General features: G+C 44.4%; 1 protein-coding gene across 4 annotated transcripts in view; it reads right to left on the bottom strand.

Annotated features, from left to right (window-relative positions):
- Nucleotides 1-13,627, bottom strand: part of JPH1 (junctophilin 1) — an 87,617-nt gene extending 73,990 nt beyond the window's left edge. For all 4 annotated transcript variants that reach the window (XM_065903146.1, XM_065903147.1, XM_065903145.1 and 1 more), the window contains exons 1-2: nt 12,990-13,627; nt 6,591-7,350 (exon numbers count right to left, since the gene is read on the bottom strand). In XM_065903146.1, coding sequence (XP_065759218.1) covers nt 6,591-7,350; nt 12,990-13,368 — 1,139 coding nt within the window. In that variant the 5' untranslated portion in view covers nt 13,369-13,627. The remainder of the gene's footprint in view (nt 1-6,590; nt 7,351-12,989) is intronic.
- Between the last annotated feature and the right edge of the window lie 209 nt (nt 13,628-13,836).

The raw sequence follows: 13,836 nt of genomic DNA, 5'->3' as shown, positions 1-13,836 counted from the left end.
CACTCATAGTAACTTTTCTGCACCTCAGAGCCTGCGTGTTTTAATCAAGCCTCTGAAATTTGCTTGTAGGGGGCTGGTGAGAGCAGGTGGACAAAGGGTGACAGACAGCAAAGGCAGATATGGAAGAACACAAGAGACACAACTAAAGAAAATGCCAATTTCCTCCTCTGTTGTAAATTCCCATATTTTAGGTGACTTCCCCACAAATTACTTTTTTAACAGACTGTTCATTAAAATGACTTACGAGGCATTGTAAGAAATTCGGCTTCCTATGAAAAAATCACTTTTCGCTAATAGTGGAAAATTAACTAGAGCCCCCATAGGAAAAAAAAAAAACTCATCGAAAAGGTAACAAAACTGTTTTTAAAAATATGATATGGCTACTAATATTACTGAAAATACATAAATACAGAAGATAAACTATAACAGTATCAATTTTCAAAAGAGAAAGAGAACCCTCTTGTCCAACAGAATTTAAGAATTTCAAACTCTTTGCCCTTCACAATCGCTTGGCAGAAACTGAGCTTTTTCCTATAATTGGTGGCAATAAATTTAATCTGGATCCATAACATGCACTGACTCATGGCTGATTTTGGGGTTTAATTACTAATAAGCGAAGCGTGAATCCAGTCAAGCAATCTTGTAAGAGACTGTTTCATTGATTTCATATTCACTTATTTGAATGAATACGAAAAATGACCCCAAAATCGCTGAACAAGAAAAACTTTCAAAAGAAAACAGCTGAATATTCAGCAAACTTAGATTTCTAAGAAACAATAAGCTCTTATGTTCTGCCTTATCACAAGTTTTGGGGATGTCAACTATGAAGGATGAGCCAACATTATTGCAGTTAGTAAAATCTGACTTCCTGGAAATTTCTCATCTGTTTAGGTAAGTGCTCACAGGTATTCCTGACCAGTTCATACCCATGAAAAAAGGAGTTAACAGTTCAGCTTAACCAGGAGCTCGTATTCCCTGGCTATGCTTTAGTTTTGACACTTTAATGATGTTGACCTAATTAGGGGAAAGGGCAGCTGTAATACACACCTTTGCATTTTTTGCACTTCCTTTATTGCCAGATTATACGATGATGAATTGTGAGAAGGAGGTTTCCTGCCTGAGAACTGCGGTTTCAAAACGTCCGGCAAAACGGAATTAAAAGCACTGGCAGCGTTCAAACCCAAAGAAGTGAGGATTTAATTCACTCATTCATCAAATATTTACTAGAGCTCTTATAAAAGTGCCCTGATCTAAACTGGCTGCTGGGAATTACAGATCTGAGCCCAGCCGCCCTCAGAGCCTGGCTCTCCAGTTCAGTTAGGAGAAAAATACAACACAAATATACTGAAACACAATCACCATGCAGACTGATTGTGGGGGGCGGTGGTGGTGGGGGGTCTGGTCTGAGGGGGATGCAGTGGGGTGGGAGGGGGCGGGGGTAGGGAGACCCTCTGTGAAGAGGGTTTAAACCAGAGTTGGGAGCACCCCGAGCAGCTGGCCAGCGGTGCCAGGCATGGGGAGGGATGAGTGAAGACTTTCCTGAAGGTAACTGTCATAGCTGAGTCATCCTGGGCACTGAGGAAAGAGAGAGTGGCATGAAATTGTAAGGTTATCTTTTTTCTAAAAGAAAAGTAGGGGAAATTGATTTTTCCCGTAGGATTAAAACAAAAATATTGTGTCATTTTAATACGTAAGTTCGAAACTGCCAAGTAGGGACTCCGATCTCTGGTCCTGCATATGGACACAGCAAGCTCACCAGACCCCTTGATCCTGAGGTCGTCCGTGTGCTATCTGGCTGCTTCCACGCCCCACCAGGGTGACTCCTGTGACAAGCACAGCAGGACTTGGCAGGGGACAGCGCATGGTCAAGGTGCTGCCATTACCACCGGAAGTGGCCCTGATGGTTGGGGAGAGGTTGAGAGCAGATGGTCCCACCCCACTAACCAGACTGTCCCATCAGTGACACTTCAGAGCGGTCCTGGGGGCCCCCCAGCCCACTGCCCAACTAGCTGCAGTGAGACTGGCCACAGAGTCAGTGGGTTATGGACACTCTCCCACTCAGCTCCATCCTCCCTTAGCTTTCTTTCTTCTGATCTGACACAATCAGACTACATAAACAAGCACTCTACGGTTCTCAATTGCTTTAGGCCTTTTCATCAAGCCTCTTTCACCCTTATAGCAGATAACTACTCTAAGGGGCTTCCCTGATGACTCAGGGATAAAGAATCCACCTGCCAATGCAGGAGACACAGGTCTGATCCCTGGGTCAGTAAATCCCCCAGAGAATGAAATGGCAACTCACTCCAGTATTCCTGCCCGGGAAATCCCATGGACAGAGGAGCCTGACAGGCTACAGTCCACGGGGTCACAGAAGAGTCGACAAAACTAAGTGACTATATGATGACGACAACTTTCTCTAAGTCCCAGATGCTACAAAGCTGTTTTTTTGTCTATGCTGCTGCTAAGTCCCTTCAGTCGTGTCCAACTCTGTGTGACCCCATAGACAGCAGCCCACCAGGCTCCCACGTCCCTGGGATTCTCCAGGCAAGAACACTGGAGTGGGTTGCCATTTCCTTCTCCAATGCATGAAAGTGAAATGAAAGGGAAGTCGCTCAGTCGTGTCTGACTCTTAGGGACCCCATGGACTGCAGCCCACCAGGCTCCTCCGTCCATGGGATTTTCCAGGCAAGGGTACTGGAGTAGGCTGCCACTGTCTATACCCCTTCCTAAATTATCTGTTCATTTCCACAGAAGTGTGGCTCTCAAAGGGTCACTTATTTGCTGTCTTTCAACCAGATGCCTCACGTTAAAATTCTTCCTTAAAATATTTTTCATTTGATAGTCATTTGAATGTCTCTCTTAAGGAATTATTGAAGTCAAGAGTTAGTGGAGTAAAAAAATGACCAAATGAGAAAAGTAAATGATATGACAGGGAGAGTGAGGTGATCCCAAGCAGTGCCTCAGTCTCTGTCTCCAGAAATGAGGAGCTTGAGATGTACAGGGCTGCTCCCCTTTCTCCCGAATGATTCTTTAAAATCAAGGTTGAGACACTATCTTAATTCCATGTGATGATTTTTACCCTCAAGACCAAGACAAGAGGGGAGCAAAACACTCTGTTAAATCTTATAAACATGGTACTTTTGGAATTAGAACAGAAAAGTTACAGGAGCCAGTGAATTATTAGCATCCCTTAAAGCTCTAACTCTAAATGCTAACCTGCAAGGAAACTCAGTATCTATAGACTGCTGCATCATTTCTATCATCTACTACCTCTTAGGTGAGCCTCATATTTCCTGATCTAGAAGGAATAAACAGGGGTCCATAATAAGACTTCAGAAATAAGCTGCTTGTGTTTCCTAGGACAATGCACCACTGCCTCTTCTAAGAAGTAAAGATCCAGAGATTTACCATGCTTTCCTGAATCTTTGGGCTGAAGTTGGTTGGTACCATGTCTCCTGATTTTCCTGAGCCGCCATTATTGGCGAGTATGACTGTTTTCCCTCAAAGGCTTTGCTACAAGCTAAAATAAGGTGATGGTACAAAGGTGGACCCATTTCCTTGGGATTTCAGAAACAAGCAACAATCACTATAGCACAAGAAATAAGAACAAAACAACAATAATTAACACTACCAGTCAGGCAAACTCAAGTGGTCAGTGACTATTAACCCATCATCTCCCTTTGCTGCTAATGGTGAACCAGTGATTTCAACAGTGGCCGCTGCCAGGAGTCTTAGTTTCTAGTTCTTATTCTGCCATCATTGGGGCAGAAAAAGGGGCAGGGAGAGAGTGTCTTTATGTTCTTAAACCTTTGATTATTTTTTAAAGACAAAAACACATTAAGTAAACAACAACTGCTAGAGGGGCCAGGAAGGATGGAGCAAGTTGCAAGTCTCTGTATCTGGAGAAGTCATTAAAGCAGAATCTGGAAAGAGGCTAAAACAGTGAAAGTAAAATATAAAAGGTTAACAGGGTAGTAAAAATTTTTTTTTGCCTATTGTGTCATTGAAAGAGCAGTTTTTTTTTTTTTTATTGTAGTAAGAATACTTAAGATGAAATCTACCCTATTAAGCATTAAGTGCCCAATATTTAGATTGTAAAGAATCTCCCTGCAATGCAGGAGACCCAGATTCAATCCCTGGGTTGGGAAACTCCGCTGGAGAAGGGAATGGTTACCTGCTCCAGCATTCTTGCCTGGAGAATCCCATGGAGAGAGGAGCCTGGCGGGCTACAGTCCATGGGGTCGCAAAGAGTTGGGCACAACTTATGACTAACACTTTCACTTATTTTTCACAGGATTATCTCCAGGCACAATGTGGTAGAAAGCGCTAGGACTTATTTTTGCTTAACGTGAAACTTTATACCTTGGAAGAGCACCTTGCAAATGCTCCCTCAGCCCCTGGCAACCACCATTTCACTGCTTCTACGTGTTAGACCATTACAGATCCTTCCTATAAGTAGAATTATGCAATATATTTGCTCTGTGATGGACTTATGTCACTTAGCAAAATGAACTGAGCATTTTTTAAAAAGCCAAGTGAAATCTTAAGAAGTAGTTAACTAGCTAGTTAGTACAAGGTCTTAAGATGATCGTTGATTATAAACTATTATAACACAATACTTGCAGACTATGCAACACCCTCCTCCTCCAAAGACTTTTGACAGAGAGACTGTGGCTAGCTATGACTTGGGTAAGAGTTTTATGAAACTGTTATAATCAGCGATCTTTGCATCACAACCTTTCATTATGTAGGTTCTTCCAATTTAAACTAATCATAAAAGTCAATAATTAAAGCGAGCATAAGAAAGTCATTTGCTAGAATGTCCCGCATAGGTTCATTTTTCACCTGCCAAGATTGAATTACCTCTTGTATATCACTAGGTGACAATAAAAGGGAAGAAGCCAAGAGTGCATTTCAAATTAGAGGCTAAAAACTAACAAAGAATATCTCTCTAGCTCTAAAAGTTAGCTGAGGGCCACGAAGGCTAGCAAGGTTACATGTGCCAAGTACTCTATCTACAAGCAACGTGAAAAACAAGTCAATGCAATGCTTAGTGATCACAGAAAACCATGATCTAAAATAAATGATGCCCAGCAGAGAAGAGAGGAAAGACCCTTCTGCAAAGTCTGTGCCTATTAACAGGCAATACTAACTTTAAAACAGGGTCAGTTTGGGATAGAGATGTAAATCTTGAGTACTTTTATATCTAAAAATATTGCAAAACACAAGACAGCCTCCAGTTTCCAGCGTGTTAGATACTTAAAAGTAAACAGTAGCCATAAAACAGGAGCATTTTTAAAAAAGAAATTTCAGACGTTTGGAAATATTAAGTTGAACAATATGAAATGGCCATTTTTATATATTAAAAGTCTGAACATCAGAAATTTCACGTGATTCCACCAAAGGAAAGGCAGGGCTTATTAATTTAATGTTAAGAATTAAAGTTTGAAGACATGCTACGAGTCTTTGGTTTCATAAAGAGGTTTACTTCAGTGGGAGAATACTACTAAAGCAAGAAAAGGATTTTCAATATTCTGTGCTAAACGTATATCTGAAATCACACAGAACTGGGGCCAGTAAGTATTTGCTTAAATAAGCCTAAGAATAAAGTGTTCCATGTATAACCAGCCTGTTTTCATGTTTGTCTAACATATGACATCCATCCCTAATAAAATTTTCTATTCCCAATCAATTTCTCCATCCTTCTGGTTGAATGCTTGAATCCAGCTATTAATGGTAAAACTTTAGGCGCATGGACCTTCTGTGCCCACATACCACCCCACTTCTCAATCTATTATTCACTGCTTTCTCCTACTCACTCCAGCCCTTCTCTACCGCTCTTTCTTTCAAACTTGGCACACTAACAGTCCCATCTGTCCGTGTCAGGCTCTCCCTACCCGCTTCCTTTTAATACACCAGTGCTCTAATCTTTCTTGCCTAGAATGGGGGGATTCTGCTGAGCCCCAGTCCCTCTGCCTTTCCCATGCAGGTGAGTTCTGTTGTTTAAAGAATGCTTGACGGATTTTGTCACATAACTCTCCATTTCTGCCTTATTTAGACCTTGATCACTTGCTCAAAACCAATTTCACGTAGAAGGCATCAATCAACAGAATGCGAATGTTATAAATGAGGATAATTTTCTAGGGAGGAGTTGTACACACCTGCAACTTTAATGTTAGAATAAAAAGGTTCACCTACACTGGGTAGGTTTCCATGTAGATGGATATTTTCTTTCCAGCACACGATGTACTATGTTCTCTCTGTAAGTATTTCAGGGGTACTTTTCTGTCTTTTTTAAAAAAGGTAACTTTCTGGACTCTGGGAAATGTACATAGGCCCTGAGTGAACTCCATCACGTTTCGTATTAAGGAAGTAAGGGGAAGGGGACCGCAATGCGCCTTCAACACTTTTTGAGGATGGAGAGTTTCAGAAGAGTTCCAGGTACATTTCTGCCTCATTCTATCGGGCTGAATCCTTTTCCACTTCTGGTTCTGGAACCTATGCCGCCAAAGGACTGACACACACAGATTATCTGATATCCTACCATTTCCAAAGACCCGGGCAGTACCACCCCTCCGGCGTTTACATACCTGGAGTTTGCTATTTCCACTTTGGTTCTTGCCATGGCGGCTGCCCGTTGTGCGCCTTCGATCGCTCTGTCCACCTTCTCCCTAGTTTTTGTATTTCTTATTGGTATCAGCTGCTTCCTTATTCCACGGACCAGAATATTATTTTTGTATTTTCCCTCTTCCTTGGAGCCGTCGGGAAAGACGGTGCAGCCGTAGCCGTGCCTCTTGTTGTTTGCCCACTCGCCTTCGTACTTCATGCCATTGGAGCGCTCGCTGATGCCGAAGCCAGTGCGCTTGTCGTTCTTCCACTCGCCCATGTAGGTCTCCGTGGTGGTGGCGTCCACGTGGTCCTCCACGGGGCAGAAGTCACAGTCGACGTCGCCAAAGCTGATGGTGGAGTTGGCGTCGCTGGAGCTGATCCGGCTCATGGCCGCGTCGCTGCGGACCGAGCTGCGCTTGCTGGAGATGGACGACTTGGACTCGGACTTGCGCAGTTTCATGCTTCCCAGGAGGGAGCCCCGGCGGAAGAGGCCGCCCTTCTTCTTGCCCGAGAGCTCGGCGTCGGCGTGAAAGTTGAGCACGAAGCCGCCGCGGGTGCCGGCCGGGCTGTCGGCGGCGGCCGCGGCGTCGTGGAGCACGCTGCCGTTGCTCTGCTCGCTGCGCAGCGAGGCCAGCGACGTGCGCAGCGGCGAGCGGATCACCGTGGCCATGCCGTAGGGCACGCTCTGGCGCACGCCGTAGCCGTGCCGCATGCCGCCGGCCCACTGGCCCTGGTAGGTACCTTCGAGAGAGCGCGAGAGAGCACAGCGTGAGTCCGGGGCCGGAGGGAGGCCGATCGGGGCACGGGCGCGCACTTGGAGAGCCCTGCGCGCAGGCCCGGGGACTCAAGGCCCAACCCCGCACACTGCCCAGTCAACTCTAAGCCATGCTTCGGAAATTCCCTTAGTGAATCCCCACCCTGAAGTGTCGTGTCTAGGCCGTTTCTGTAACTGTGTATCAGCTTTGGGGATACAGCTGTATCCCCAAACGAGCGTGCTGCTTACCTTTGGTAACACTGAGAGGAAGCCAGAGGAAAATTTCCATTCTTAACCCTATGGAATTCATCTCAGAGCAAAGGTGGGCCTGACAGTGCCCGTTAAAACTTTGTTGACACTATTTTTTGCAATGAATATTATGCCTTCTCAGGAATAAAATAATCTCTAATCTAAATCTACATAGGTTTTTCCGATAAGTGTTTTTTTTTTTTTTTTTTTTTTTTTTTGCCTTTCACTGAAAACATTTTACAAAGCACTGACTTCTAATACAAGAGAGTGATCATTAGAAAACTTTTCTCCCCTGAAATTAACACATCAAAACCCCCTTTGAGGAAGGCAGTGCAATAGCAGAGGAAGAAATGAGCTCTATTTGTGAGCTGTAGTTTTACTAATTTAACTGAAAAATGAAAGACTTAAGGTCTGGCAGTTTGACACTCCAACAAGCTCAAAGACCTAAAATTATTAGTGATCTGAATGCTTGGAACATGAGTTGTCAAACAAGTTTTCTTACATTTTCTTTCTACCACATCCATCATGTTCTTTTAGGGCAGGGAAAGCTATTTAATATTCAGGATTATTATTTAGTTTTGGGTGAACCTCTTTAAACTGAGAGGGATTTGACAAATAGAATATATATTCTGATTAGAGTGAATCATTATGAAAAAACGGGCAATTTGTTTTAACATTTTGTACTTCCAAGGGAAAAGGTCAAGATTTGTCCCATATTTGCTAAATTTCTGCTTTCTTCTGGTCATTCTCCTCATGGTTTCCCTAGCCTCTGCCACTGTACTGTGAACCACATCATAAACTAGAAACATTCTGAGGGCAGGCATTACTTCATAGGCGAACACAAAATTTCCACACTCCTAGCTATGTGTCCTATGGTATGCAGATGTTTGATGACTTAATAATAATAAATAGCTGTGGTGGCTAAAATGCATGCACTATTTACCCTTGGGAAAACTAAAATAAGGTCCGAGGAAAACTTCGACTCTTAACATTATGGAATTCATCTCAGAGGAAAGGTGTGTTTGACAGCATACATTAAAACTTCATCATCACCAGATCATTTTTTTCAATGAATATTATGCCTTCTCAGGAATAGGATAATCTCTAATTTAAACCATTTGTTTCCAGAAGTTTTTCTATTAAGTAAATTAGCAAAGACATTTAAAAATTAACCTGGAGCAACTTCCTAAATCATCTTAGGAGGAACTGGATGTTAAGATTAGGAACTTAGAATTTTCTCTTCTAAATTGAGTCCATTTCCTTTTGATTAAAGGCAAATTTTATATTAAACTAGCCCTCCAAAGAAGTTACATGGAAATATTAAGACATAATTACCTCTGTATTCTTTCTAACTCACAAATATTATAGAAAGTAAATCATAACTGTTTTGACGTCTTTCAGTTTCTGGTTATATAGAGTTACTTTGTAGTATACTTGTCATGAAAAAATTTCCATTGCATGGCATACATTTACTTTTAAAATACTGAGAAGTGCTGCTTACTGATTATTTCATGCACTTAAAAGTTAAAGCCATAGTGGCTCCCAAGTCAAAAGTTTTGATTAATTGCAAGACTACCATCTCTCTCTGTTCATTCTGACATATTTTTGGTATATAAATAAGACAGTAGCAGGGTGACAATGTCATATTGGGTTGGCCAAAAAGTTCATTCGGGTTCTTCCCCTATATATCTGACAAAAAGCCCAAACGAACTTTTTGGCAAACTCAATACAAACGGAGTCTGATACTGTGAATGTCATACTCTGGGTAGGTCTTAACATCTTAACCTGACATCTCAGAACTTCTGAGGAGGTGGGTGGGCCATGACTTTCCCAAAAGGATAAACCCCAAAGGATAAGACAATCAAATACAACATTTCAGATCAAGAAGCTTTCTACTCAGTATTAGCCATCTCCAAAACCACCACTGTAACCCAGAAGGGAATTGAAATTATTAGAAAATTGCAACTGACTTTCCCTTTGCCTAGAAAGATAAAAATGCAAGTTCTAAGATAAAAGTTATACAACCTGACTTATATGCACTAAAACAAACCACCTTATTTTAAAATATTTTGTTTAAATAAACAAGGAACACTATAATCATTCTCCTCTAACTTTTCTACAATTTTGCTAGAACAACTTCCAAACATACTGTTTAATATCAAGAAGTCCTTACACTTTTAAAACACAACCACACTATCTTAGGAAATGTTTAACACCGAGGGGACATTAACAACTAGTTTCCTTAATCTGCTATCTCCAAAATAAGACTAGTATTTAGAATTTCCAAAGACATATTGCTTGAAAATCTAAGTGGTTTAAGGCAACAGCAATAACTAGAAAGTTTAAGTTGTTACTTGACCGTAGTAGCAGAGAAGGCAGAACAATGGCATTGGCTGTATTCCCATCTTACCCTGTTGAGGAACAGTACATGGAAGAATTCCTCCATAGAATTGCTAGAAACTAATTTACAGTCAAAGTGTTAGTGATTCATCTGAAATTTAAAGTAGGTTTAGTTTAGTCACTGAACCTAACTGGGGGAAAAAGGGCCTCTTTTTCTTTATGAAGCAGGTGGGTTCCACCTGCTCCTTGCTGCTCAAAGTTCTAATTAGTTCCTCTCAGTTTCTTACATATGGATGCATAGTTCATAAGTTTAAAAAATATTTTTATGGATGTTCCATGACTTTTCGTCTGGGAGCTGATTTTCTAGATACAGCCATTTTCACTAAATAAGTTTGTAATGGAAGACTTCCAATTCAGAGAGAATTCCAGTCAAATTTAGATTTAATGTGCCAAATTTAAATCTACATGCTATGAATGAAAATGTGCATGGACAGAAATGCATATAATTAACACAACAATGTGTATTTCTAGATATATTCTAATAGTTTCATGACAGGTGAAAAAAACAAACCACAGCAGGATCCGAATTTTTACCAAATATTCTGGGCACCTAGACTTGGATTTTGGGAGCACTGTACTAACTATTCTTAGTTAATATTCAGGGGGTTCTATTTCAGCAACACTTCATATTCAGATGACTAGTAAAATAAACCGAGTGATAGTTGTCAATGGAATTACAACTTCCTTCCTCCCGAGTTTAACGTCACCACAAAATACATGCAATCAGATCTTCCTTAAGTCTGACAGAGGCTGCTAGGGATGGACTTGTGGTGGTGCAGAGGCAAGAAGTAAAGCTTGTGGAAGTGATCTGTCTTATTATGGCCAAAATCTTTGCAGGAAATAAGTTATAGCAATACACTTCCACTTAGACCCCCATTTTATGATACAGGACTTTCTAATTAACTGATTGACATGTGAAAGAAAGTAACAGTAAGAATTCAATAATGAGTTTTAGGAGTTCCCCCTGCCCCTTTCCTAATTGGTAGCTCATTAGTTTGTTTGTTTTTGTTTTATGGTAGAAAAAGAAAACCGCTGTCCTGTGGTGGTGCCAAATTTTGAGGTTTTTAAAAAATTCTTTTAAAAGTTAGTTTTAAAACAGGAGGCCAATTATCCATAGTCACCTTAGACACTTATTTGAGCTTCTGCAACATATAAACAGAGGACCTTTACTGTGCTATATATATTTTTTGATTGCTAGGTATAATGAATACTCTAAACCAAGAGATTTTGTTTAATGAGTAGTAACTTTAAAAGACGACTCATTTATTTTTAGCCTTCCAAATACTGAAGGACTATCCACCACCTTCTTGAAAGGTTGTAAAATAATGCACATGTTTGAAAGATAAGATTTGCATTCCACTTTTGAGCATGGAATTTAGTTATATTGTAGACCTGGGGCCTCTGATAAAATCCAGTCACAAGCTAACACATTTATATGGGTGTCAATGAAGGTGCTCTATGCCCATTGAGAATATTTAAGGGCCCTAATTAACTACTGTGGAACTTGAAACTCATGCAGCCCATATACAGTTATTAGAGACATTCCCCCCCACCCCACTTTTAATCCATGAGAACTATATCCTTTATTTATACTGTAGGATGAAAAGATGTCCTTTTTAGCCAATCCTACCATGCTGCCGGTTTGCATTTGAAACATGGCCCAAGTGTTCTGAGTAAGTGAAGTGTACAAATTGTGTAAGCTTTTATGTAAGCAGTTGCCTGACTGGGGTTGCACTGGGCTGGACAAACTTTTAATTGGACCCCTTTAATATCCTCCAGCTCTGAGCTGCGGAATTCCGAAATGTGACATTGCCTTCTACAACCCTTTTCGATTAATTATGATTATTATCAGAAAATGTGTTTTGCCAAAGCATAAGTCATTCGTCCTTCTCGGTTTATTACACAAGCAAATTCATCAGGTTTTGACACCTGTATCAATAATATATACTTTTCCTGGTTGGGGAAAAAAGTGTTGAGGGGGGACTCTGCCCTATTATATACAAAATTTCTTTTGCAAGTATTGGTAAATATTAAAATTAGGTGAATTTTGCTCACAGCCAGCATACTGTTTTCCATCACACACCTTAGGGCAAACCAGCGATTGCCTACTGCTATTCTCAGGAGTGAAGTAGCTGTTAATTTAGCTATTATAGGAATACACCTTTCAATTGTATTTTTTAAAACACAGACTTCACTGTTCGTTTCTAAAATGTTTTCCTGGTAATTTTTCCAGATATCTCCAGATCAACAATGACTACCTTCTTTTGATAGAAAACCGATACTTTAAGAAAGCGAAGAAAACAAGAAAACCCCGCATTCTTTGAAACCCCCCCCCCCGCCCCCCGCCCCCCGCATCAAGTGGTCTCTCCACTCCCATAACTACGATTACTTTCCAAATGCACCTCCGGTAAGGAACAGTTCCCCAACATCCTAGTTCTGAGGTTCTGGCTTCTATCTTTAGGCCACTAGAGGACCAGAGGCGAAATACGACTCCACGTGAAACCAATCCCGGCAGCGGTGCGCCGCGACCGCCAGCCTCCAAGCCCAGGGTGCTCGCTCACTCCACGGGAGTGGCGATTTCAAACCCGGCCGGGAGAGGGAGGGATCAGGAACGTAATGTGACGGGCTCAAGTGACAGCGTCCTCTTCCCAGTCCAGCCCTCCCGGGCGCGCTCCCTCCCGGTGGCAGCGCGGCGCTGGCGCCGGCCAGGTGTCTTCACGCCTTGTTCCCCCGGGTCTGGACACACCGCCCGCCCCCAGAACCGGGTCAGATCCAACCCCCCGCGCACCCGCCGCGTCCTAACGGCCCCTCCCGGGGAGAGTGGCCGCGGGAGGAGGGTGGGAGGCTCCCCCAGGTGTTTTGGCGGGTTTCCGGACACGTGCGCCTCGCGTCCTCCCCGCGGCCCCGCAGTCAGGGGCAAAGCCCTCCCCCAGCGCCCAGCTCGCGGGGCAGCCGAGCCGCCGGCGACGCCGCTCACCTCCGTCCCCGTAGGTCTCCACGCCGTACCCGTCCTGCAGCCCGTTACTCCAGGTCCCCTCGTAGCGGGCGGGGGTGCACAGGCTCTGCCGGACCCCGTAGCGCCCCTTGAAGCCATGTGACCACTCCCCCCGGTACATCCACTTGCCCTTCGTCTCCACCCCCAGCCCGTGCCGCTTGCCCTGCGCCCAGTAGCCCTGGTAGGTGTTGCCGCTGGGCCAGGTGTAGCCTCCGACCACCTCGAAGCCGTGCGACCAGGAGCCCGAGTACTCGCCCTGGCCCTTGGGCCCCGTGCAGATGCCATGCCCGTGCGCCTTGCCCTCCTCCCAGCCGCCGCAGTAGGTGCCGCCATCGTCGAAGTCGAACCTTCCGCCCGTCATTCGGGGGGCAGCCCCGGCGCGCTCCCCGCGGGGGCACGGACGCGGGCAGAGCTGGGCACGGCAGGGTGTAGCTCGGGGGTGGGGGCCCGGCGGGCGAGCTCACGACAGCGCCCCGGGCAGCTCGTGCCGCCGCTCGGCTCCAGTCCGACGCCGCCCCCGTCCTCCCCTCTTCTTTCGCTGCCGCCACCGCCGCCTTTCTCCTCCAACTCCTCCTCCTCCTCCTCCTTCGCCGCCGCCGCCGCCGCCGCCGCCGCCGCCCGGGGCCAGCGCCGCGCGCGAGAGGACAGCCCGGGCTCCGGAGCGGACCTTCAGCTGCTCCTGCCCGCCCACGTGAGCCGGGCACCGCCCCGCGCCCGCCCCTCGTCCCCTCCCCGGGCGCCGAGGCCCGGCCCCGCGGCGCTCCCCTCCCTTGCCAGCTCCCCCCGGCCCTGCCCCCAGCCCGGGAGCCGCCGCTTCCCCGGCGGGCGG

The sequence above is a fragment of the Muntiacus reevesi genome, chromosome 12 (assembly GCF_963930625.1).
Source record: "Muntiacus reevesi chromosome 12, mMunRee1.1, whole genome shotgun sequence".
Lineage (NCBI taxonomy): Eukaryota > Metazoa > Chordata > Mammalia > Artiodactyla > Cervidae > Muntiacus > Muntiacus reevesi.
This window is presented reverse-complemented; position numbering and strand designations above follow the sequence as displayed.